The sequence below is a fragment of the Piliocolobus tephrosceles genome, chromosome 10 (assembly GCF_002776525.5).
Source record: "Piliocolobus tephrosceles isolate RC106 chromosome 10, ASM277652v3, whole genome shotgun sequence".
NCBI lineage: Eukaryota > Metazoa > Chordata > Mammalia > Primates > Cercopithecidae > Piliocolobus > Piliocolobus tephrosceles.
The window spans coordinates 47,618,466-47,645,098 of NC_045443.1; the positions used below are offsets into that span (position 1 = coordinate 47,618,466).

Genomic DNA, 26,633 nt, shown 5'->3' on the forward strand with positions numbered 1-26,633 from the left:
TGATTTACAACGTAAGAGATAATTCCAGATCTCAAAATGAGCAATAGGAATAATTTTTAGTAACAGAGATGAAAAATATTCACAGTACTTTCAACCTTATCTTAATTAACTGCATCACTACGTTAACATACAACCATTTGGGAACCTAGGCATTGTCATTGATGACACTTGATCACTGTCTTTACATGTCTAGTCTGTTCTCAGGTCCTGTGAAAATACTTTCCAAAAATCTCCCATTGTTTAGGCTTGAACACTTGGAGTAGCCTCTTAACTGCTGTGTTAACAACTTTTTCCCCCCTTAACAATCTGTTCTTCACATTGCTACCAGAGCTAGTGTTCTAAACTATAATCCAGTAACATGCACTTAGTTTGACTTGATCCTCATTCCCTGTGTGCTGTAGTTATTCTTATTTCTAAATGTAATACATTATTCTTACTAATTCCTCTGTGTTGAACTCTTACTGTGTGTCACTTTCTGTTGTAAGCACTTTACATGTATTGATTCATTTAATCCTTACAAGAACCTAATGAAGAAAACCTAATGTTTTCTTCAGTTTACTAGTGAGGATAATAAGACACGAGGGTAATCTCCCCAGTTTCACATAACTAGTAAGTGAAAGAACTAGGATAACAGTGACTTAGATTTATTAAGAGGTTCTAAGAACTTACTATATTTAACTATCATTATTGCTGTGAAATAGGTGGGATTATTAGCTTCCATATTACAGATGAGGCTATTTTCTAGTTGTCATTCTACTTCCTCTGTCTATGATGTTCCCCTTTTATCTTTCCCTGCTTTGAGGCTTTTATAAAGATACTCTCCTGAGTCTTCTTAATAGCTTTAAAGTTTTAAAGTATTTCAGAAGTGGGTCTTTGGTATATCTGGAATATAGTATAAGATAGGAATCTAGTTCTATCCTTTTCCCATATATGGGCAGACATTTATCTCAACACTTAATTTTTTGTCATTTCTAGTCTTCTGCAACTTGTGTATAATGCCACAGCTATGAGATTTGTTTCAGATTCTCTGTTTTCTTTGAGTTCTGCTTCCCTGAACCAATATGGCTGTTTTGTTTTGTTTTTGAGACTGGGGTTTCTTTCTCTCTGTCACCTAGGCTGAAGTGCAGTGGCATATGATCACAGCTCACTGCTGCCTCAACCTCTCAGGCTCAAGTGATCATCCCACCTCAGCCTTCCAAGTAGCTGGGACCACAGGTGCACACCATCATGCCTGGCTAATTTTTAAATTTTTGGTAGAGCTGGGGTCTCACTATGTTGCCCAGGCTGGTCTCAAACTGAACAGTCCTTCCATCTCAGCCTCCCAAAGTGCTGGGATTACAGATGTGAGCCACCACACTGTGATTGCATTCCTGGATATCACTGTTCTATGTTATTTATTTTTATTTTCTTTATTTGTTTTTGAGATGGCATTTCACTCTTACCGCCCAGGCTGGAGTGCAGTGGCACGATCTCAGCTCACTGCAACCTCCGCCTCCTGGGTTCAAGTGATTCTCCTGCCTCACCTTCTGGCGTAGCTGGGATTACAGGCGCCTGATACCACCCCAGCTAATTTTTGTATTTTTAGTAGAGACGGGGTTTCGCCATGTTTACCAAGCTACTCTCGAACTCCTGACCTCAGGTGATCCACCCACCTCGGCCTCCCAAAGTGCTGGGATTACAGGTGTGAGCCACCTTGCCTGGCCAGATATCACTGTTTTAATTATCATCATTTTACAATATCCTTATTTACTTCTGCTAGTTCTTTGTCCTTGACCTTATTTTTCAGGATTGTCTTGGCTCTTGTTAGATCATTACATTTTCACACAACTTAGAATATTTGTCTAGTTCCAACAAATAACCAAACAAAATCTATAATGGAATTAATAGAATTCTATTCAATTTATTGGTTAAATTGGGGACAGTTGGCTGTTTTAGCCTGCATTATTCATTATTATGGTAACTATTATGTATTTCAGTGTTAAGTCATTTTTACTGCTTTAAAATCATGTTGGTTGCTTTTTCTTTTTCTTGATATCTTACTGATTTTTTTTAATGTTTTAATGTCTGCAGGTAATCACTATTTTGATTATTCCTTATAACTTCCATTTCTTATTTCTGTTGCTAGTGCTGGGGGTCTCAGATATAGTAGTAAAAACACAAATATTTTATTTTAAGTAATGTTTTTCTCTGCCATTTTAGTTTTTCTTTATGCTTCTTTTGATGTGCCATCCCATAGCAACGTAAGTTGCAAGAAAATTCACATTAACTTTTATACCATTTATTAAAATCAAATGACCTGACACCTGGAAAGACAGGTGTGGAAGCAAGGAATGCTATACTCCAATCCTGGTGGTGCTTTCTGCCACCAGCTGTTGTAGCTTGAGTATGTCAGGCCAACCTGTAAGGTTCTGGTTTGTTTCTTTGTAGTGTCCATGCTCTTCATTTCTAAAGTTCTATAACTTAGAAGTGATTACATTGCAGGAAAGGGGCCTTAAGTGGATAATATTTATTATTATTATTCATTCTGTTTAATGGCAGTGATTCATTCTGTTTCAATTGTGATTTCTATGCCTGACAATAACTGGTATCAGTTCCCTTCAGCCTAAGGAACTTCCATTAGTATTTGTTACACTGCCAGCAAAGAATTCTCTTAGTTTTTCCTTAACTAAAAATGTCTGATATTTCACACTCTTTTTTGTTTGTTTGTTTGTTTGTTTGAGACAAGGTCTTGCTGTATCACCGAGGCTGGAGTGCAGTGGTACAGTCTCAATTCACTGCAGCCTCCTCCGCCTCAGCGCCCACCCCCTGCCCCAATTAGCTGCAACTATAGGTGCATGCCACCACACCCAGCTTATTTTTCTATTTTTCGGTAGAGAAGGAGTTTTGCTGTGTCATCCAGGTTGGTCTCTAACTCCTGAGGGCAAGCGATCCCCCCACTAAGGCCTCTCAAAGTGTTGGGACTACAGACATGAGCCACTCTGCTTGGCATTTGTGATGGGTATTTTCCATGGATACAGAACGCAGGGATGACAGCTAAAATTATTTTCCATTCTTTTAAGATATGTTCTGGACTCTTGTTTCTGATGAGATGTTCACCATCATTCATATGGTTGTTCTCCTATATATGTGCCCTTTTTCTTTGCCTGCTGTCAAGATGTTTTATTTTTGGTTTCCAGTAGGTTGGCTATGGTGTGTCTAGTATGGTTTTACTTATCATACATGGGAAATACTAAACTTCTTGGCTCTGTATGTTGATATTCTTCACTGCGTTTGGGGAATTTCCAGATGCTTGCCAAAAATTTTTTCTGCCCTCTCCTTTCTTTTTTTGATATTCCAATTTCGTATGTTGGACTGATTGATGTTACTGAGATTCTGTTCATTTTTCTTCAACCTATTTTTGTTGCTGTTGTTCTCCAGATAGGATAATTTCTGTGGATTTCGGCTCATCTTTAAGTTCACTGAACTTTTCTTTTGCTGTCCCCAATGTGATAGGACTGTCTGAATATTTTAGATGCTGTATTCTAGAGTTTCCATTTTAAAAAACATTTCTTCTCCCTCTGTTGTGATTTCCCCTTAATTTCAATTTATTAGAAACATAAATGTTTTCCATGAATACATGTACTTGTAAGAGCTGTATTAAAATCTTTGTCTGCAGTTTAACATCTGGGTCATCTTGGAGTCCTTATTTTCACTCCCATTTTTTGATTCTTTTTCACTTGCAGTTCCGTGCCCTGAAATATTTCTTTCATTGTTGTTTTCTTCTTTTTTTTTTTTTTGAGACGGAGTCTGGCTCTGTCACCCAGGCTGGAGTGCAGTGGCACGAACTCGTCTCACTGCAAGCTCCACCTCCCAGGTTCACGCCATTCTCCTGCCTCAGCCTCCTGAGTAGCTGGGACTACAGGTGCCCGCCATCACACTCGGCTAAGTTTTCTTTTTTTATTTTTTAGTAGACGTGAGGGTTTACCGTGTTAGCCAGGATGGTCTCGATCTCCTGACCTCATGATCCGCCCTTGGCCTCCCAAAGTGCTGGGATTACAGGCATGAGGCACTGCACTCGGCCAATTGCTGTTTTCTTGACTAGTGGACTATGTGTGTGTGTGTGTGTGTGTGTGTGTGTGTGTTTTTAGACGGAGTCTTGCTCTGTTGTCCAGGCTGGAGTGCAGTGGCCTGCTCTCGGCTCACCACAACCTCTGCCTTCTGGGTTTCAAGCGATTCTGCTGCCTCAGCTCAGCTAATTTTTGTATTTTTAGTAGAGACGGGGTTTCATTATGTTGACCAGGCTGGTCTTGAACTCCTGACCTTGTGATCCGCCCGCCTCGGCCTCCCCAAAGTACTGGGATTGGAGGCGTGAGCCACCACACCCGGTCTAGTGGAGTATATTTTTAAAATAATGCTGTTTACTTGATTTTAGTTCCTTAGGGGACCTTTTAACATTAAAGTGTACTATAATGTATGACATTAGTTAGGTAAAAGCAATAGCCATAGTTATTATTTAGGTCTTGTTAAAGTCAGTTTGTCAAGATTGGCTCTAATTGATTTCTTATTGTTTGACTGGTTGCAATTTTAGGAGTGGAGGAGGGTTCCTGGCCTATGATTGTAAGAATCATAGAATGTATCTTTCATACATTCATTGAAGTGGTAATTTTATGCTTTCACATGTGTTATTTCATTTGATATTCCCAGGAACTTGGTGTGCCTGTGGTTTCTAATCTAACCTTCCTACATCTTCATATTATATAGCTTGAGCATCCCAAACCCTAAATTTGAATTGCTCCAAAATCAAAAAGGTTTTGAGTACTAACATGCTGCTCAATAGAAATGCTCATAGAGCCTTTTGGATTTTCGGATTTGGGGTGCTCAACTGGAAAATACAATGCGAATATTCCTAAATACAAAAAAAAAAGCTAGTACCAAGCATTTTGGGTAAGGCATACTCAGCCTGTGGTTTTATTAAAAGGGTCAGCAAACATTTTCTTTAAGGAGCCAAACAGTGACTATTATAGATGTTGATGGGCATGTAATTCCTGTTGCAGCAACTTGTAGGGTAAAAGCAGCCACAAGCAATGCATAAAATGGTCTGCTTTATAAATTTACCAAGTGTTAAAGCATATTTGTCCTTTTTAATCTTAATATAGGAATTTGAAGCATATGAAGATAAAATGGTATAATTAGTTACTGTTTACCCATTATCCAATTTTTTCCCCTAATTTTATTTATTTTATTTTATTTTGTAAAGAGACAGGGTCTCACTTTGTTGCACAGGCTGGAGTACAGTGTGTGTGATCATAGCACACTGCCACCTTGGGCTCAAGGGATCCTTCTGCCTTCAGAGTAGCTGATTATTGTTTGTTTGTTTGTTTGTTTTTGTGGAGACAGGGTCTTACTGTCTTCCCCGGCTGGTCTCAAACGCCTGACTCAAGTGATTTCCCACGTTGGCCTTCCCAAGGTGTTGTGATTACCGGCGTGAGCTACTGCACCCAGCTCTGCACCCCCGCACCCTTTTCTTCCTTTTTTTTTTTTATTTGAGACTCAGTGTTGCTCTGTTGCCCCGTCTGGAGTGCAGTGGCACAATCTCAGTGCAGTACAACCTCTGCCTCCCAGGGTCAAGCAGTTCTCTGCTTCAGCCTCCCTAGTAGCTGGGATTACAGGCACCCACCACCATACCCGGCTAATTTTTGTATTTTTAGTAGAGATGGGATTTCACCATCTTGGACAGGTTGGTCTTGAATTCTTGACCTCATGATCCACCTGCCTTGGCCTCCCAAAATGCTGGGATTACAGGCGTGAGCCACCATGCCCGGCCCCAGCCTCCAGTTTTTAAATTTCGGCAAAATACACATAAAATTTACTATCTTAACTGTTCTTATTTTTGTTTGTTTTCTTTTCTTTTTCCCCACATCTTAACCGTTTTTGAGTGTACAGTTTAGTGCTATTAAATACATTCACAATGATTTGCAGCCATCACTGCCATCTATTTCCAGAACTCTTCTTATAAGACTGAAACTCTATACATGTTACCCAATTTTAACAGTTAGTGGAAAATGGCCATTCTTATTTCCTCTATATTCCCACTCATTTCTCCACAACCCCAGTCATCTTGAAGCAAATTTCAACCTTAATTTCAGATTTCATCCATAAATAAATTAAAATTTGTATCTCTAACAAGAGGGATTCTTTCCCTTTTTTTGAGACAGAGTCTTGCTCTTTCGCCCAGGCTGGAGTGAAGTGATGTGGTCTCAGCTCAGTGCAACCTCTGTCCCCCTGGGTTCAAGCAATTCTCTTGCTTCAGCCTCCTGAGTAGCTGGGATTACAGGCACCCACCACCATGCCTGGCTAATTTTTGTATTTTTAGTAGAGACGGGGTTTCACCATGTTGGCCAGCTGGTCTCAAACTCCTAACCTCAGGAGATCTGCCTGCCTCGGCCTCCCAAAGTGCTAGGATTACAGGCGTGAGCCACTGCACCCGGCTGGGATTCTTTCTTAATACCTAGTGACAATATCATCATTAGACTTTAAAAAATGAACAATATCTTGAACATCATCAAATACCTAGTCACTTTTCATATTTTCCTGATTCCCCCTCTTTCTTTCTCTTTTTTCCTCTTTAAAAATCTGGGCCGGGCACTGTGGCTCATGCCTGTAATTCCAGCACTTTGGCTGGGATGATGCACGCAGATCATATGAGGCCAGGAGTTCCAGACCAGCATGGCCAACATGGTGAAACCCTGTCTCTACTGAAAATACAAAAATATTTAGCCAGGCTTTGTGACTTAGGCCTGTAGTCCTAGCTACTCAGGAGTCTGAGGCCCGAGAATCACTTGATCCTTGGAGAAGGAGGTTTCAGTGAGCCAAGATCACACCACTGCACCTCATCTTCGGTGGCAGAGCGAGACTGGCTCAAAAAAAAAAAGTAAAATTAAAAAAATCTGTAGTTTTTTCCTATAACTTTGTATTTTTTTCTTTTGGAAGTTTATGGGTAAGATATTCATTATCTGTCTTGCAGAGTTTCTTGGAATATACATTTTGCTGCCTTTATTCTTGAGTGCAGTTTAACATGATTCTCTCTCCCCTCCTGTTTTTCATGCAAGCTGGTAGCTAGATCTTTTTTTCTTTTTCTGTTTTTTAAAGACGTGGCTATCAGGAAAGTAGATAGATAGTGATCTGTCTCCTATATTTCATGCATTTTGGTAGCAAGAGGCATGATCAGAACTGGGTTTGATTTTTGGGGCAACAGGGAGGATACAAAAGCTAGCTGGTATGCTCATTGGTCTGTTAATTCATTAGAGATTGCTAAAATTGTGGTATTTATCTATTTTTTCGTTTATTAGAAACTCATACTTGTCTTCATTACCCTGAGTTACAGGTTCTATGTGAAATCCATGTTACATGCTTGATTCTAGCTTTTATTACCAGTTTTTAAAAGTGTTGATTTTTTAGCCGATTTTTAACTGTTTTTGGTTTTGAATATTTAAATATACTTAGGGTATTTACTGTTCATGTTGATTTTGGCCTCTGAATTGACACCTGAGACTTTTTGCTACGCAGCCATAGCAATCTTTTTTTTTTTTTTTTTGAGATGGAGTTTTGCTCTCTTGCCAGACTGAAGTGCAGCGGCATGATCTCAGCTCACTGCAACCTCCGTCTCCTGGGCACAAGCGATTCCCCTGCCTCAGCCTCCCGAGTAGCTGGGACTACAGGTGCACGCCACCATACCCAGCTAATTTTTTGTATTTTTACTAGAGAAGTGGTTTCACCATGTTGGCCAGGATGGTCTTGATCTGACCTTGTGATCAGCCCGCCTCAGCCTCCCAAAGTGCTAGGATTACAGGTGTGGGCCACTGCGCCCAGCCAGCCATAGCAGTCTTTACTGGTTACCTTGCTGTGCAGTTTGTCAAGATGTTCCAAGCTCTTGCACATTTCATGCCAAAGGCCTGGAGTCAACCAGTTATTTTAAGTCCTTAGGCTACTTTATGGGGAAATGGTATTTTGTGGACCACTACCTAGACACAAGTAGTATTTGTGTTGACTGGTTTTGTCATTGTTTCTAAGCTTTTTTAGACAGAGCTGTTTAGTTTTTATGTTTTAAGACAAAATATAGGTTTGTACTGATGCTTACAATTTAAATTCAGGCTGTATGATTTTCCTTTCTTCTGCCTTCTGTCTGTTTCTCCTTTTTCCCATATGAAAATCTCTGAAAAAAAATCTGCCTCCTGGGTTCAAGCAACTCTCCTGCTTCAACCGCATGAGTAGCTGGGATTACAGGTGCGCACCACCACACCCAGCTAATTTTTTTGTATTTTTGTAGTAGAGATGGGATTTCACCATGTTGGCCAGGTTGGTGTCGACTCCTGACCTCAGGTAATCCACCTGTCTTGGCCTCCCAAAGTGCTAGGATTACAGGCATGAGGCAGTGCGCCTGGCTGCCTTTTTTTTTTTTTTTTGACTTAATAGTGTATTCTGGAAGTCACTTCATAATGGTGTCTAGATCATTCTTTCATTTTTTTTGTGTGTTTATGATACTCAGTTGTTTGGATGTACATGTTGTATTCTACCGTTGATGGACTGTTGAGTAGCTTCTGGGGCCCATAGGTTTCCTCACCTTTTACAATTAGTGAGTAGTCATGTGGGTATATTTTTTTCCCATAGCTTTATTAAGTTATTATATAATTGGCAAACAAAATTGTATACATGCTTTTTGGGTATTGTGAGCATTTAAAGTAAGCAATTTTGAAGTATATAATATATTATTATTAACTGTCATCACCCTGCTCTCCAGAACTTACTTCTACTAACAGAAACTTTATACCCTGTGAAACATTTCCCCAGTCCCTCCCTTCCCCCATCCCTGGCTTATGGTAACCACTATTATACTGTCTCTATGAGTTCCACCTTGTTAGATTTCAAATACAAGTGAGATCATGCAGTGTTTGTCTTTATGTGCCTGCCCTATTTCGCTTAGCATAATGTCTTCTAGGTTCATTCAGCTTGTGACAAATGACAGGATTTCCCTCTTTAAGACTGAATGCGTCTGGGCACAGTGGCTGATGCCTGTAATCCCAGCACTTTGGGAGGCCAAGGGAGGCTGAGGCAGGCAGATCACCCGAGGTCAGGAATTCAAGACCAGCCTGGCCAACATGGTGAAACCCCATCTCTAGTAAAAATAACTAAAATCGAGGCTGGGCGCAGTGGCTCATGCCTGTAATCCTAGCACTTTGGGAGGCTGAGGCAGGTGGATTGCCTGAGCTCAGGAGTTCCAGACCAGCCTGGGCAACACGACGAAACCCTGTCTCTACTAACAATACAAAAAAATTTGCCGGGCATGGCCGCATGCACCTGTAATCCCAGCTACTCAGGAGGCTGAGGCAGGAGAATTGCTAGAACCTGGGAGGCAGAGGTTGCAGTGAGCCAAGATCACATCACTGCACTCCAGCCTGGGTGACAGAGCAAGACTCTGTCTCAAAAAAAAAAAAAAAACTGAATGGTATTCCAGTGGGTGTGTACAGCACGTTTTCTCCATTCATTTGCTGTGGACACTGGGTTGTTTCCATATGTTAGCCACTATAAGTAATGCTGCAACACAGACAGTAGTGCAGACACCCTTCAGCATACTAATTTCACTTCCTTTGGATATACATAGGATTGTTGGATCATATGGTACTTCTATTTTTAACTTTTTTTGACCCAGAATCTCGCTCTGTTGCCCAGGCTGGAGTGCAGTGGCACAATTTCAGCTCACTGCAATCTCATCCTGCCAAGTAGCTGGGATTACAGGCGTGTGCCACCATGCCCAGCTGATTTTTGTGTTTTTAGTAGAGACAGGGTTTCACCATGTTGGCCTGGCTGGTCTGGAACTCCCAACCTCAAGTGCTTCACCTGCCTCGGCCTCTCAAAAGTGCTGGGATTACAGGCGCAAGCCACTGTGCCTGGCCTATTTTTAACTTTTTGAGAAACCTCCATACTAGTTTCCATAATGGCTATATGAATTTACCTTCCCAGCAACAGTGTACAAAGGTTCCTTTTCTCCACATCTTCTCTAACACTTTTTTTTTTGTTACACTTATTTTAATAGATGTGAGATGCTATCTTGTGAGTTCAGCTTACATTTCTTTGATGATTAGTGATTTTGAACATTTTTACATATGCCTGCATTTCTTTTATGAGTGAGTTTAGCATCTCTTTCATATGTTTAAGAGCCATTTGCCTTTTTTTGTTTTGTGAACACTGTTCATTTCTCTAACCCTTTTTTCTATAGCATTGTTGGGCCTTTTCATGTCTGTTTTTACAGTTCGTATATTAGAGATGCTAGTGCCCTTGCCTTGCCTGTGATGAGCTCCAATTTACTATTTTGACTTAGTTTTTTGGGAGGTTTTTACTGTGCTTGTTGTTGTTTAGAGACAGGGTCTCATTCTGTTGCCCAGGCTGGAGTGTGGTGGTGCGATTGTAGCTTACTGCAACCTCCAACTCCTTGGCTCAAGCAGTCCTCCCCACTCTGCCTCCCAAGCAGCTAGGACTACAGATTGCACACCACCATGCCCAGCTCTTTTTTTTTTTCTTGTAAGAGATGGATCTCACTGTGGTACCCAGGGTGGCGTTGAACTCCTGGGCTCATGCAATCCTACCCTCTTGGCCTCTGAAAGTGCTCGGGTTACAGGTGTGAGGCAGCACACCTGGTTATTTTGACATGTGTTTGTGGTGGGGGGTTTTACCTTGTTTACTATGGTTTTTATACCATGAAAACATTTTTAAGAATGATTAATTAAAGCTGTAATTTTCTTTTCTTTTGTTCTACTGATTCTACCTTAGGCAGAAATAGTATAGTCATGTAAAATATATGTTAAAATGTAAATTAAATGTATTTTTTAAAATATACACTTAATTCTTTGTTGCTATAATGTGTTCCTCTTCTAGGCAAGGATAAAAGCCATCAATACATTTTTTGCTAAGAATGGTTATCGATTAATGGATTCTAGTATCTATAGTCAGCCCATTCAAACTCAAGCACAGTATGCCTCCCCAGTCTTTATGCAGCCTGTATATAATCCTCACCAACAGTACTCGGTCTATAGTATTGTGCCTCAGTCTTGGTCTCCAAATCCTACACCTTACTTTGAAACACCACTGGTAAGTGAGATCCTTATAATAAAATATAATAATATTTTTAATTTGAGCTGAAATTTGAAGAAATCAGTTGGAGTGGGAACTCATTTATGTTGAATTGATGACTTTTTGGCTTTTATTTTATTTTTATATTTTTTGTAGAGATGGAGTTTTGCTGTGTTGCTCAGGCTGGTCTTGAACTCCTGTGCTCAGGCAGTCCACCTGCCTTGGCCTCCCAGAATGCTAGGATTACAAGCGTGAGCCACTATGCCCGGCCACTTTTTGGCTTTTAAACAGTGATATGGATATCTAATTTTCCATACCAAATAAATGCATATGACTAAGAGTTGAGCTATTAGAGTACATAATTTTATTCCATAAAATTTGCTGAGTGAATTGAAAGAAGAGACGGATAAGGTTTGTGTGGTTTTAAATGCATTTTAATGTTGTGAAATGTCACACCAGAACATTCTTTATTAAGTTATGAATTATTGTTCATAAATCCAGTGGCATTTGAAGTGAATATTGCAGAAGTGAATCAGTAAAATATTTTAAGATATTTTTGGCTTGCAAAAGATAAATTCATAAGCTCATTAAGGTTCTTGTGACCCTCACACCAGGTTTTACCTTTACCATTAATATTGTTTAAACATACATTTTCTTCTAGGCTCCCTTTCCCAATGGTAGTTTTGTGAATGGCTTTAATTCGCCAGGATCTTATAAAACAAATGCTGCTGCTATGAATATGGGTCGACCATTCCAAAAAAATCGGTAAGATAAAAACCATAGCTGTAATGTATTTTAAACAATTCCTAATGGATCTTAAGGCATTAATAGCAATGCTTATTGTCAGGCTCAGTAAAAAGGTTTGGTGGCTTTTTTGTTTTGTTTTTACTAAATGTATGTGAACAGTTTAATCTAGAATTCATAAAAACACTTTGACCTTAGAGTTGGTAATGCTACTAACAGACTTGGGACTCAGATTTTTTTTTTAATAAAGAGAATAGAAAACTTATTTCATGACAGCAGTCTCTGACAAATCTGGTGACTAATTTCCATTTAGTATGTTAAATGGGTAGCATTTTAGAGAATTCTTTGAAGAATAGATGTTGGGATGTATGTTATTTAGGTTTTTAAAGGATTTTTGAAATGACATCCAAGAACTATAGTGCACAGCAGACAGTAGCTAACATTTATTGCACATTTAATATCACAAACTCTGTTCCTAAGGATTTTACATATTTTATCAGTTACTTTTTTCAGAACCCTTTATAGGTGTACTTATGTCTACTTTACAGATAAGGAAATTGAGATGTAAAATATCATGTCTGAGAACACACAGCTCGTAACTGGTAGAGCTAAGATTTGAACCTAGGCAGTTCAACTCCAAAGCCCGCACTTAAAGCACTATGTTCAGGATAAATTATTAAGAATCATAGAAACTATATGCTATCATAACAAAGATTGACATGTACGTCTGAGGTATTTTACTTTATGTAAACATCAATAGATAATCTCAATATTTGGTGTATGTTATGGCTTCTTGTTGTTGTTGTTTTGGGGGTAGAGACGGGGTCTGCTTATGTTGCCTGGGACTGGTCTTGAACTCCTGGGCTCAAAGCAGTCCTCCCAAATTGCTAGGATTACAGGCATGATACTATGTTTTTTAACAGAGTATAAGTAACCAAAGAATAAAGGACTGATATATAGTCATTTTGATTTATTTAGTAGTTTCACATTTGTTATTTCTCATTTGCTGTTTTGTGAGACTCTTGGTTTTTGAGGGTTTTTCCTAATAGTTTATATTCAGTGACACTCAGTCTTTTGCCAGATTCGATTCTCCTAATTATTTCTTTTTGGAAAGGAGATCATCTGGAGTATGTTTTTCCAAGATGACTTCTAGGAACTTAGTCCTTTTGTGACAGGCTTTTCTGAAACTTGTTTTACTGGAGAAATGAGCCCCAACAGAATGAAAAAATATTCTTCTCACTGGAAACATTATGTACTACCCTTTAATAGTCAGAGTTTTTGGACTGCTCTTGACAGACACAATTGGTTAAAGCAATTGAAGATCATTTTCAAGTGTTAGAAAAATTTTAGTGCTAAGAATAAACACAGGCTGAGGTGCATGGATCACCTGAGCTCAGGAGTTCAAGAGCAGCCTAGGCAACATGATAAAACACCATCTCTACCAAAAATACAAAAATTAGCTGGGCGTGGTGGTATAGTGCATGCCTAAAGTCCCAACTACTCAGGAGGCTGAGGAATGAGAATTGCTTGAGCCTGAGAAGCAGAGGTTGCAGTGAACTGAGATCACACCACTGCACTCCAGCCTGGGCGACAGCGAGACTCTGTCATTCCCCGCCGCCACCTGCTCTCACCCTTCCCTGCTCCCCCCGTCTGAAAAATAAAGGTACTGACATTTGCAGTTGCTTGACTCTAAAATACTTTCGATAGCTCCATGGTTATTTCTTTATTGTTACCTTTTATCCGTTGTACCTTTTTGGTGACAGGGATGAAATTACAGCAAGAAAACCAGGAATGACAGTCAAGTTATCTTTACTTATAAAGAAGTATACCTATGGTTTTGAAAATACATGGTGTGTTTGGTACATTTTTGCATGTTACTTAAAACTACTTGTGTACAGTTCTTTTCCATATATTTGACCAATACAGGTTAGTAATTTTTAATTACAGAAATAATAAGTGAATACTTTTTGTAAAAATGCAAATAAAGACCTTCTGGACCAGCAACCCGAATCCTTGTTTCCTTCTTGCTTCTAAAAAGTGACCGCTGCCAGGCCTTTATCATTATTAGTATTAACAGCCAAGGACAAAGTCATTTTTAGAGAGCCTTTTGCAATTTTTGTATTAACTCGTGACAGCCCAGTGATGATCACTATTCCTTCTTAGAGAGAGTAGGACTAACTTTCAGAAATCCAGGCATTTTTCTACCTTTCATACTTTATCTTTCTTTCACTTTACCTCTCTTGTCTGTCTTTTATCACTTCTTTCTTTCTTCATTCTTTCTCTCTTTTGCCTGGATCGAGATTGTAAGTCCCTCTCAGTGAAGGGTAAGATTATGAGATCTGAGGGCTATATAAATGTAGTAAGTTGTTCCTTAAGCATATTGAAATGTGTGAAAGTTGGATGAAGGACATTTTCTAAACACATGCAAATAGCATATCTATCATGTCAGTTCATTTTCAGATGTAATGGGTAATATACATTTTTTTTTTTTTTTTGGAGACAGAGTCTTGCTCTGTCACCAGCCTGTAGTGTAGTGGTGAGATCTCGGCTCACTGCAACCTCTGCTTCCTGAGTTCAAGCGATTCTCCGGCCTCAGCCTTCCGAGTAGCAGGGACTACAGGCATGTGCCAGCTAATTTTTGTATTTTTAGTAAAGATGGGGTTTCATCATGTTGGCCAGGATGGTCTCAATCTCTTGACCTCGTGATCCACTCACCTTGGCCTCCCAAAGTGCTGTACAGGCATGAGCCAGCACACTCGGCGTTTTTGTTGTTGTTGTTGTTTTTTATAAATAAGACAGAGTTTTGCTCTCTTTGTCCAGGTTGAAGTGCAATGGTGTGATCTTGGCTCACTGTAACCTCCGCATCCTGTGTTCAAGCGATGCTTCTGCCTTAGCCTTCCAAGTAGCTGGGATTACAGGCACATGCCACTACACCCAGCTAATTTTTTGTATTTTAGTAAAAACTGTTTTCACCATGTTAGCCAGGCTGGTCTTGAACTCCTGACCTCAGGTGATCCACGCACCTTGGTCTCCCAGCGTGCTGGCATTATAGGCATGAGCCACCGCACCCGGCCTAAGTATTTTTAAAATTACTTTTTGTGGCCAGTGGGGTAGCACATGCCTATATTCCCCACACATTGAGAAGCCAGGACAGGCAGATCACTTGAGCTCATGAGTTGGAGACCAACCTAGGCAACAGAGTGAAACCCCGTCTCTACTCAAAATATAAAAATTAGCCAAGCATACTGGTGTGCACCTGTAGTCCCTGCTACTCAGGAGACTGAGGTAGGAGGATAGCTTCAGCCCAGGAGGTAGAGGTTGTAATGAGCTGAGATCGCACCACCTCGCTCCAGCCTGGGTGACACAGCTAGACCTTTCTCAAAAAAATATATATATATATATTTTTTTGTTAGGTGACATACTATTTTTATTGCTATTTAAGAAATCTAGTTTGTAATATAAAGTAATTCTATGGAAAAGTGTCACTTTATGTGAAACTCAACCGAACTTCTTTTTTTTTTTTTTTAAGACAGTGTTTTGCCCTGTCACCCAGGCTGTAGTACAGTAACATGATCATGGCTCACTATAGTTTTGACCTCCCAGACTCAATCAATTCTCCACCTCAGCCTTCCTAGTAGCTGGGACTACAGGTGCGTACCACCATGCCTAGCTAAGTTTTATATATTTTTTTGTAGAGATAGGATTTTGCCATGTTGCACAGACTGGTCTCAAACTCCTAGGCTCAAATGATCCTCTCACCTCAGCCTCTTCAAGTGCTGTGGTTACAGATACGAGCCGCTGAGCCCACTGCGCCCAGCCTGATAATTTTATCTTTGTTTGTTTTTGTATTTTTAGTTAGAGACAGGGTTTCACCATGTTGGCCAGGATGGTCTCGATCTCTTAACCTCATGATCCACCCACCTTGGCCCCCAAAGTGCTGGGATTACAGGCATGAGCCACCACACCCAACTAATTTAAGTGTTAATAGTGTTAATTTTTTATGGTCCGTCAAGAATAAAGAAGGACAGCTAGAGATGCTGTGGGAATTTACATTTACTTGGTGGGGTTATAATTATTCAAGAAGTTTTCAATCCCTATTCCTAGAGTCAGGAATTGGCAACATGTGATTAATATTGTTGGTTTATAACTATGAAAATAGATTACAAAAACTGGGATATATAAACTGCAAATAATGGGCCAAACATAAATCTCACTCTTCTTAATCTGTAGAGCCAAGATACTCAGTTGCTTGAGTTTTTAGGTGTTTCTGCTGCTATAGATGTTCTTGCTACTGATTAAATTGCATTATTTTTCTATTAGTCGACCTTAGCTTCATCTGCTTGTAAGCTTTTAGGAAGTTGGTGCTTATACCCATCATCCAAGATAAAAACTCCCTTTGTTAGAAGCAGGTTGGTTTGTTTAACCACATTGCATACCTTAACACATGCAGTCATGCCATGCTATTGGGTGCATTGCTATATTTTCCTAGTTTGCTGTCCTACATATGGATCTTTCGACAAATCTTATTTGGTGACGCATGCTTAGTAAGATGCTAGGTTTTGCTTGTTTGTTTGTTTGTTTTGTTTTGTTTTTTGAGACAGTTTTGCCCTTATTTCCCAGGCTGGAGTGCAATGGTGTGATCTTGGCTCACTGCAGCCTCCGCCTCCTGGGTTCAAAAGATTCTCCTGCCTCAGCCTCCTGAGTAGCTGGGATTTCAGGTGTGTGCCACCATGCGTGGCTAATTTTTGTATTTTTAGTAGAGATGGAGTTTCACCATGTTGGCCAGGCTGGTCTCAAACTCCTGACCTCAGGTGATCCACCCGCTTCCACCTCCCAAAGTTCTAGGATTATAGGTGTGAGCCACTGTGCCCAGCTGAGGCTAGGATTTTTTAATTATATTGCAGTATTTCTTACTCTCTTCATTATTACTCCCCTAAACAGCCTTTTTAGACATTTTCCTCCTGTGAAAATTTAATACTACAGACGATTGTATATCTGTATGTATGTAATGTATGTATCTGTGCTTTATACATAAAATGATTACTTTTTGCCCTTCCCTCACCCCCCATTTTTACTCCCATTTAGCATGGTTTTGCTTCCATTAAGAATGCATAGCGGGCTGGGTGTGGTGGCTCACACCTGTAATCCCGGCACTGTGGGAGGCTGAGCTGGGTGGATCATGAGGTCAGGAGATGGAGACCATTCTGGCCAACATGGTGAAACCCCATCTCTACTAAAAATACAAAAATTATCTAGGTGTGGAGACGCATGCCTGTAGTACCAGCTACTTGGGAGGCTGAGGCAGGAGAATGGTGTGAACCCGGGAGGCTGAGCTAGCAGTGACCTGAGATTGCACCACTACACTCCAGCCTGGCGACAGAGCGAGACTGTCTCCAAAAAAAAAAAAAACAAAAAATGCATGTTATAGGCCAGATGTGATGGTTCACGCCTGTAATCCCGACACTTTGAGAGGCCATGGTGGGCGGATCACAAGGTCAGGAGTTCAAGACCAGCCTGACCAAGGTGGCAAAACCCTGTCTCTACTGAAAATACAAAATTAGCCGGGTGTGGTGGCGCATGCCTATAGGCCAGCTGCTTGGGAGGCTGAGGCAAGAGAATAGCTTGCACCTGGAAAGCGGAGGTTGCAGTGAGCTGAGATTGCACCACTGCACTCCATCCCAGGCAACAGACAGACTCCATCTCACCAAAAAAAAAAAAAAAGAAGAAGAATGTATTACATATACTCATAAGCTTAAACCTGGCTAATTTAAACATGTCGAGAGTGCATCCAATGACATTAGCTAAAATCCTAATTCTGAGTATTGAAGTAAAAGTAAGTTTCTTTCAAAGAACTTTGGATTTTTCCCTGTCTCTCCAAACACAACTTTAAAAATATATATATTATTGGCCAGGCGCGGTAGCTCAAGCCTGTAATCCCAGCACTTTGGGAGGCCGAGACGGGCGGATCACGAGGTCAGGAGATCGAGACCATCCTGGCTAACACGGTGAAACCCTGTCTCTACTAAAAAAATAGGAAAAACTAGCCGGGCGAGGTGGCAGGCGCCTGTAGTCCCAGCTACTCGGGAGGCTGAGGCAGGAGAATGGCGTAAACCCGGGAGGCGGAGCTTGCAGTGAGCTGAGATCCGGCCACTGCACTCCAGCCTGGGCGACAGAGGGAGACTCCGTCTCAAAAAATATATATATATATATATATATTATTATCTTAGAGGTAAGGTTTTCTCTGATGCCTGTGCATGAATTCAGTTGTGCAATCATAGCTTGTTGCAGCCTCAAACTCCTGGGCCCAAGCAGTCTTCTGCCTCAGCCTTCCAAGTAGCTGGGAGTAGTATAGGTACATACCGCTGCACATTTTAATTTTTTTTTGCAGTGATAGGGTCTTGCTGTGTTGTCCCAGCTGGTGTTGAACCCCAGAGCTCAGTCCTCCTGCCTCAGCCTCCCAGAGTGCTGAGATTACAGGCGTGAGCCACTGCGTCCAGCCCACAACATTTTTTAATGTAAAATTTACTTCACTTTGGCCTGGCGTGGTGGCTCACACCTGTAATCCCAGCACTTTGGGAGGCTGAGGCGGACGTATTACAAGGTCGGGATATCGAGACCATCCTGGCTAACATGGTGAATCCCCATCTATACTAAACAAAATACAAAAAATTAGCTGGATGTGGTGGCCAGCACCTGAGACGAGAATGGCATGAACCCAGGAGGCGGAGCTTGCAGTAAGCCGAGATGCGCCACTGCACTCCAGCCTGGGTGACAGAGCAAGACTCTGTCTCAAAAAAAAAAAAATTTACTTCACTTTTTAAAATAATGTTTGAGATGTAGAAGGGGCTATACTTTTACAACATAATGCTTTTCAAGTTAAATTTTTTGAAAACCCCAGTACAACAGGAGCCAATTTTTTACCTGAGGAAAGTTGTTCTTCTGTCTTGATTTACTGCTTTATGTATATTATTTTATATTTCCTATAGTATGAAGCCTCATTTTAGGTCATCCAGTGGTTCCGAACACTCAACAGAGGGCTCTGTATCCTTGGGGGATGGACAGTTGAACAGATCTAGTTCAAGAAACCTTCCAACTGAACGGCATAACCCTACAGTAACTGAGCATCAGGAGCAAACTTACCTTCAAAAGGAGACTTCCACTTTGCAGATGGAACAGAACGGGGACTATGGTAGGGGCAGGTAAGGAAATAAGGTACCTGAAAATCTTTGATAATAGTGTGATCGTCCTGAATAATTGAAGAACATGATCTGGTGGTTGGTTTGGTTTGGTTTTAATTTAATTATTGGTATATGGTTATATTAAATAAATATGTTATTTTCAGAACATGGGTTGATTGCTTTTTATAAAGAAATAGAGTACTCATGTAGAATATATCTCTGAATCAGAGGTTTATAGTTCCTTATAGTTCATATAGGAAAGAATAGCTTAGAAAATTAACATATCCATCTGCCTTATGGTTTTAATGTCTTCCAGCTTTTAAACTATAGAAGTGGCTGGGTGCGGTGCCTCACGCCTGTAATCCCAACACTTTGGGAGGCTGAGGTGGGAGGATCATCTGAGGTCAGGAGTTCAAGACCAGCCTGGCCAACATAGTGAAACCCTGTCTCTATGAAGAAATACCAAAATTAGCTGGGCAAGGTGGCAGGCACCTGTAATCCCAGCTCAGGAGAATCACTTGAACCCAAACTCAGGAGACAGAGGTTGCAGTGGGGCAAGGTTGCGCCACTGCGTTCCAGCCTGGGTGACAGAGTGAGACTCTGTCTCAAAAATATAAATAAACTATAGGGGTGAGGTTATATATTGCCAACTTGCCTAATTAAATAATAGTATGGTTCTGGTTTGAAGGGATTGCTACTAACAAATGGGCTCATCTTACTTTATGGTGTGGTAGTAGGTAAAGTTTTTGGTAAATTGGCTCAGGATACCTCAGAATAATATATTATCTTTTAGTAATAGAGAAAACTAGCCCGAAATGTAGAAGATGTTTAAATTGAAATTTATGCAGCTGACTGGGCATGGTGGCTCACGCCTGTAATCCCAGCACTTTGGGAAGTGGGGCAGGCGGATCATGAGGTCAGGAGATTGAGACCATCCTGGCCAACATGGTGAAACCCTGTCTCTACTACAAATACAAAAATTAGCTGGGCATGGTGGCGTGTGCGTGTAATTCCAGCTACTCAGGAGTCTGAGCAGGAGAATTGCTTGAACCTGGGAGGCAGAGTTTGTAGTGAGCCGAGATAGCACCACTGTACTCCAGCCTGGCAACAGAGTGAGACTCTGTCTCAAAAAAAAAAAAAAAAGTATATGATAGAATGTATCTATCTGAAGAAATTTATGACTTGTCCCTTCTCCTCCCCCCACCCCAACCTTTTTCTTATTAAAAGGAGAACTCTCTTCAGAGGTCGAAGACGACGAGAAGATGACAGGATCTCAGTAAGTTTTTTAAAACTTTTATTCAGACTTTTTTCTCTTCTGTGATTTACTATGGCATTGACTTTTGGTCTTTCCTTTCTGGGTTTTTGTTTTATTGATTGTACCCTTCAGCAAAGGTAAATAGAGCCTAAATTTAACCCTGAAATTTTTACCACCACTACCCACATACCCACCCTCTAGCACACATGTAGTATGGAGTTTCACTTGTGTTGCTTGCTTAAAAAAATTATTTGAAGATTAATGTGTTCACGTGATTTTTAAATAAAATCACGAAGTCTTTCTAACTTTCCTCACCTTTTCTTTTCTTCTTTCTTTTCCAAGACACGGGATATTACTGTTTCCCAGGGCACTGGAATTACAGGCCTGAGCCACCATGCTTGATGCAAGATTAAGGATTTCTAGGGAGAGGCAGAGGAGGAAGGGTCTTGCTATGTTGCCCAGGCTGAAGTGCAGTGGTACAGTCATGGCTCACTGCAACCTTGACATCCCAGGCTTAAGTGTTCCTCCTCTAGAGATGGGGTCGGGCACCGTGGCTCATGCCTGTTTTCCCAGCTCTTTGGGAGGCTGAGTCAGTTGGGTTACTTGAGGCTACAGGCCCCATGCAAGTGCAAAACCAAGCAGAATGGTCAGGACATCTTAAAGCTCCAAAATACTTGCCTTTGGCCAGGCATGGCGACTCAAGTCTGTAATGTCAGCACTTTGTGAGGCTGAGATGTGCAGATCACTTGAGCTCAGGAGTTGGATACCAGCCTGGGCAGCATGGTGAAACCCCATCTCTACAAAATTAAAAAAATAAGCCAGGCACCACTGTACACGCCTGTGGTCCCAGCTACTTGGAAGGCTGAAGCAGGGTGATCCCTTGAGCCCAGGAGATGGAGGTTGCAGTGAGCCAAGATTGTGCCACTGCACTCCAGCCTGAGCAACCAAGTGAGACTTTGTCTCAAAAAATAATAAAATAATATCCTTTGACTCTATGGCCACTCCTAGGTTGCACTGATACAAGGGTTGGGCTCCCAAGGCCTTAGGCAGCTCCACCCCTCTGACTTTGCAGGGATCAACCCTGGAGGCTGCTCTTACCGGCCCACTTGAATGCCTGTGGCTTTTCCATGCCTGTTTTGGAGTCTGGAGGACGGTGACCTTCTTCTGCCACTATGCAGTGCCCTAGTGGAGGCGTGTTGTGAGGGCCTCAGCCCCATATTTCCCCTCTGCATTGTGCCCCTGGAGCAGGTTTCTGCCTGGACTTAACCAGACTGGTATAAGTTTCTTTTCAGAGGATGCCGTACATCCTCTGAAATCGAGTCAGAGGCTCCCAAGCCAGTCTAGGAAGTTCCTCATCTTCTATCCTTTTGAGCCCTCCAGACTCTTCCACCCTCTATCTGTTACCCAGTTCCAGTACTGCTTCCACATTTTCAGTTATCTTTTAGCAGTGCTCCACTCTTCAATACCAATTTTCTTTAAGCCAGTCTCACATTGCTAGAAAGAAATACTTGAGACTGGATAATTCATAAAGAAAAGAGGTTTAATTGGCTCACAGTTCTGCAGGCTGTACAGGAAGCATGATGCAGGCATCTGCCCGGCTTCTGGGGAGGCCTTGGTAAACTTATAATCATGGCTGAAGGCAAATGGGGACCACGCAGTGAATACATGGCAGGAGGAAGAGAGAAGAAAACCATTTTCAAAGAAGAAAATATGTTCCATTATAACTGAATTGTTTTTAGGCCACACTGAACCTCTTAAATCAGTGTTGTAACTTTATTATACACAACCATGAAACTTCAGGCAACTTTTTCTTTTTGGGGCGGGGGGGGAGACCAAGTTTCGCTTTTGTTACCCAGGCTGGAGTACACATGGCACGATCTCAGCTCACTGCAACCTCTGACTCCCGGGTTCAAGCAGTTCTCCTGCCTCAGCCTCCCAAATAGCTAGCTGCGACTACAGTCACCTGCCACCACGTCTGGCTAATTTTCTGTATTTTTAATAGAGACGGAGTTTTACCATGTTGGCCAGGCTGGTCTCAAACTCCAGACCTCAGGTGATCCACCTGCCTTGGCCTCCCAAAGTGCTGGGATTACAGGCGTGAGCCACCGTGCCTGACCAACAATTCTTTTCTTTTTTTGTTTTTTTGAGACAGAGTTTTGCTCTTGTGGCCCAGGCTAGAGTACAGTGGTGTGATCTCGGTTCACTGCAACCTCTGCCTCCTGGATTCAAGCGATTCTCTTGCCTCAGTCTCCCAAGTAGCTGGAGTTACAGGCGCTTGCCACCATGCCTGGCTGATTTTTATATTTTAGTAGAGACAGTGTTTCACCATGTTGGTCAGGCTGGTCTTGAACTCTTGACCTCAGGTGATCCACCTGCCTCAGCCTCCCAAAGTGCTGGGATTATAGGCATGAACCACTACACCCAGCCCAACAGTTCTTTTTTGGCATTCCATTGCAGCAGTCCACATGACTTCTCATGTGGCCCTCAACAATTTGGAATAAGAGATTAGACCCTGCATGGTGGCTCAGGCCAGGCATGGTGTCTCACGCCTGTAATCCCAGTACTTTGGGAGGCTCAGGTGGGTGGATTCCCTGAGGGTAGGATTTCAAGACCATCCTGGCCAACATGGCGAAACCCTGTCTCTACTAAAAATACAAAAATTAGCCAGGTGTGGTGGTGGGTGCCTGTAGTCCTAGCTACTCAGGAGGCTGAGGCAGGAGAATCACTTGAATCCAGGAGGCAGAGGTTGCAATGAGCTGAGATTGTGCCACTGCACTCCAGCCTGGGCGACACAGCAAGACTCCGTCTCAAAAAAAAAAAATAGAGATTAGATTTGGGGTTTATTCAGTATGTTGTAAATGTTATGATGGAGGACTAAACATTGGAGTAAAAGAAACAGGCATGACTTCCAGTGGGTAGGTCTTGGTAGAGGAGCTCTTATGCAGGAGGGAGATCTTAGCTGGGAATAAGATTTTGGATTTGTAAGCCTTCACATAGTAATTGGAGTGATAAGCTCATGCAGAGTACTCTCCATAGAGTGATGAAAGTGGTCTAATATGGAACTTTGGGGAATAAAGCAGCAGTGTTGGGTTGAAAAATGAGATTTTTCAGCATACTGTTTAAAGTATTCAAGCAAAATCTGAATGGATATGGCTAATGGACAAGTGTTATCTGGGTTGTAGGCAAAGGCCTAGGCTGAAAGTATTTAAAACCTACAATTCAATGATATTTTGGTAAATTTACAGAGATATACAGCCGTCAAAAAGTGAAAAAGATTGTTTTAACAGTTGCCTGCATAAAGGTAGTAGTTGAAGCCATGGATAGTGGACATCACTCAAGGAGAATATGAGAAGTAAAGAGTAGTAACCAAATGGAAACCATCAAAATTTTAGAGATGGTCAGGGGAAAAAGAGCACATGTCTGTCAAATTTAAAAAACAAAAAGGTATCACAGAAGCTAAGAGAAAAATGCGTTCCCGAGGAAAGGATGGTTAACACACCAAATGCTGTAGGTCAGGAAATGTGAGATCAGGAAAAAGGGTCTGTCAGGTTTTGCATTGTTGATGGCATTGGTGACATCTAAAATAATTTTAGTGGAGTGATGACAAAGTGGAGGAGATAAGTAAGAGGTAAGAGGCTTGTCAGAGGATATATAGGGTATTAGGAGGGAAGCATGAGATTTTTCATATACGTTATATAGAGGAGGGATATTGTTCTCTCTTGAGATAGATAGATGGAGAAAGATGGTGATGGTTGGGCACAATTGCTTAAGCCTGTAATCCCAGCACTTTGAGAGGCCAAGGGGAGAGGATCACTTAAGCTCAAGTGATCAACCTTGTCACTGCTAAAAAACAAAAAATAAAAATTTAGCCCAGTGTGGTGGTGTGCACAGCTAGAGGCAAAAAAGGCAGGAGGATTACTTGAGTCCAGGAAGTCATGGTTGTAGTGAGCTATGATTGTGTTACTGCATTTCAGCCTTGGTGACAGACCAAGACCCTGTCTCAAAAAAAAAAAATAGTTGATAGCAAATTTAGGTAAAGTGGGTGTTTTTGTTGAGAAGGCATAGTAAATTATGGAATGAATAGTGGAGACTAGTTAGAAAGCTTAAGGAGTATGGCAAAGTTTACAAAAGAAACAGGTGAGAGAACTGACTAAAGAAAAGTAGAATTGATAAAGACTGATGAGAGCTCAAGTGAGATGTCAAACCAAGAATTTATGTAGGGATACAGTTCTGTGCATTATAGAGGTTTTATTTACTTATTTTTCTTTTCTCGCAGCTTTCAGCTTCAGTGACACAGGATTAGAGAATGAGATAGCCATGTGACCTATTTTGTTATTTGTTCATTTTAGAGACCTCATCCTTCAACAGCTGAATCAAAGGCTCCAACACCAAAGTTTGACTTGTTAGCCTCAAATTTTCCACCTTTACCTGGAAGTTCATCAAGAATGCCAGGTGAACTCATTTTGGAGAATAGGATGTCTGATGTTGTTAAAGGTGTCTACAAAGAAAAGGTAAACACCCAGCATCTAATATGAGTCTCACCTTATGAGACCATATTTAGGCTTTATTTGCAGTGTTATTATTTAAAGTTTTACTTGCACTTAGTGTACATTTCTATCATAGTTTTTATTTATGGAGTTTTCAGCATACTTAGAGTATTTTTTAAAAGATTCATAATAAAGCTGCACAAAGGCAATAAAATGTTTCTTGGCTTTTGCGTGTCTTTTTTTTTTTTTTTTTAAAGACATTATCTCAGCTGACTGCAGCCTCTACCTCCTAGATTCAAGTGATTGTGATTCTTCTGCCTCAACCTCCCAAGTAGCTGAGAGTACAGTGTGCGCAGCCACGCCTAGCTAACTTTCGGTTTTTTTTTTTTAAGTAGAGACAGGGTTTCGCCACATTGGCCAGACTGGTCTCCAACTCCTGACCTCAAGCATCTGCCCATCTTGGCCTCCCAAAGTGCTGGGATTATAAGCGTGAGCCACCACGCCCAGCCTTGCATGTCTTTCTATCAGTCAACTCAGCCTGGTAGAACTGATAACTGATTAATGCAAGATAAATGGAAGGTATCATTTCCATTTGTGTGCCTATAATTCACTAGTGATGTAAATGAATTCTTTCAAATAATGGAAAGTAGATGTCTAGAGGCTGAGATACCTCATCCTATGATTATTTGGTGTGTAGACCTCTCCATATCAGAAATCCTCATGTCTCACAAGTTTTTCTCATTTTCTACCTTTATTCTAATTCAATTTTTTTTTATTGTAACAGTACATGTCTATAGTATATCTAGGCTTTTAATGAAAAGCCTGCAACTACTTTCAGCTCCTTAGCTTTTTCTGTATTTTTTTTTTCCTTTTGAGCGGAGTTTTGCTCTGTAACCTAGGCTGGAATGCAGTGGTGGATCTCTACTCACTACAACCTCTGCCTCCCGGGTTCAAGCGATTCTCCTGCCTCAGCCTTCTTAGTAGCTGGGATTATAGGCATGAGACACCACACCCAGCTAATTTTTGTATTTTTAGTAGAGACAGTGTTTCTCCATGTTGGCCAGGCTGGTCTCAAACTCCTGACCTCGCAATCCACCCTCCTCGGTCTCCTAAAGTGCTGGGATTACAGGCGTGAGCCACTGTACCCAGCCCTGTATTTCTAATTAACATCTTTTTTTTTTTTTTTTGAGACGAGTCTTGCTCTGTAGCCCAGGTTGGAGTACAGTGGTGTGATATCTGCTCACTGCAAGCTCCGCCTCCTGGGTTCACGCCATTCTCTCGCCTCAGCCTCCCAAGTAGCTGGGACTACAGGTGCCTGCCGCCACACCCAGCTAATTTTGTTTTTGTATTTTTAGTAGAGATGGGGTTTCACAGTGTTAGCCAGGATGGTCTTGATCTCCTGAACTTGTGATCCACCCATCTCGGCCTCCCAGAGTGCTGGGATTACAGGCGTGAGTCACTGCACCCTGCCTAATTAACATCTTTTTATTGTAACCTCTTGGCTTTTCCATTTTCAGCAGTTTTTGTTAGGTTCACATTCTGAAGCTAAAGATTTAGGTCTCTTAAACCAACATACTCACACTTTTCCTATCCTCCTGATACATTGTACTTCATTATATGTAAGATATCATCAATTATAAGGCACCCATTATTTTAGTATCTCTAAGAAAGTAAAAAATGTTGCTAGTTATGCTAGAACACCCATCCTTTGTAAGTATTACATATTTTTTCATGGCTGAGACTCAAACATAATATACTATGATTGTTTCTCCTTTTGTGTGCACTCTCGGTGTCCTACTGCATAGCTGTGTTCTTGGGCCTTCTCTTTACCATCACCCTGGCAATTTTCCTTACTCTCCTTTATCA

The 26,633-nt window shown here is 41.2% G+C and overlaps 1 protein-coding gene across 9 annotated transcripts in view; it reads left to right on the forward strand.

Annotated features, from left to right (window-relative positions):
* Positions 1-26,633, forward strand: part of LARP4 (La ribonucleoprotein 4) — an 84,227-nt gene that overhangs the window by 45,627 nt on the left and 11,967 nt on the right. For 6 of the 9 annotated variants that reach the window (XM_023211147.2, XM_023211145.3, XM_023211146.3 and 3 more), the window contains 5 exons: positions 10,909-11,121; positions 11,765-11,868; positions 18,834-19,046; positions 20,253-20,301; positions 24,630-24,791. In XM_023211147.2, the coding sequence (XP_023066915.1) occupies positions 10,909-11,121; positions 11,765-11,868; positions 18,834-19,046; positions 20,253-20,301; positions 24,630-24,791 (741 nt within the window). The remainder of the gene's footprint in view (positions 1-10,908; positions 11,122-11,764; positions 11,869-18,833; positions 19,047-20,252; positions 20,302-24,629; positions 24,792-26,633) is intronic. The other 3 variants (XM_023211154.2, XM_023211152.3, XM_023211153.3) reach the window with 1 other exon arrangement.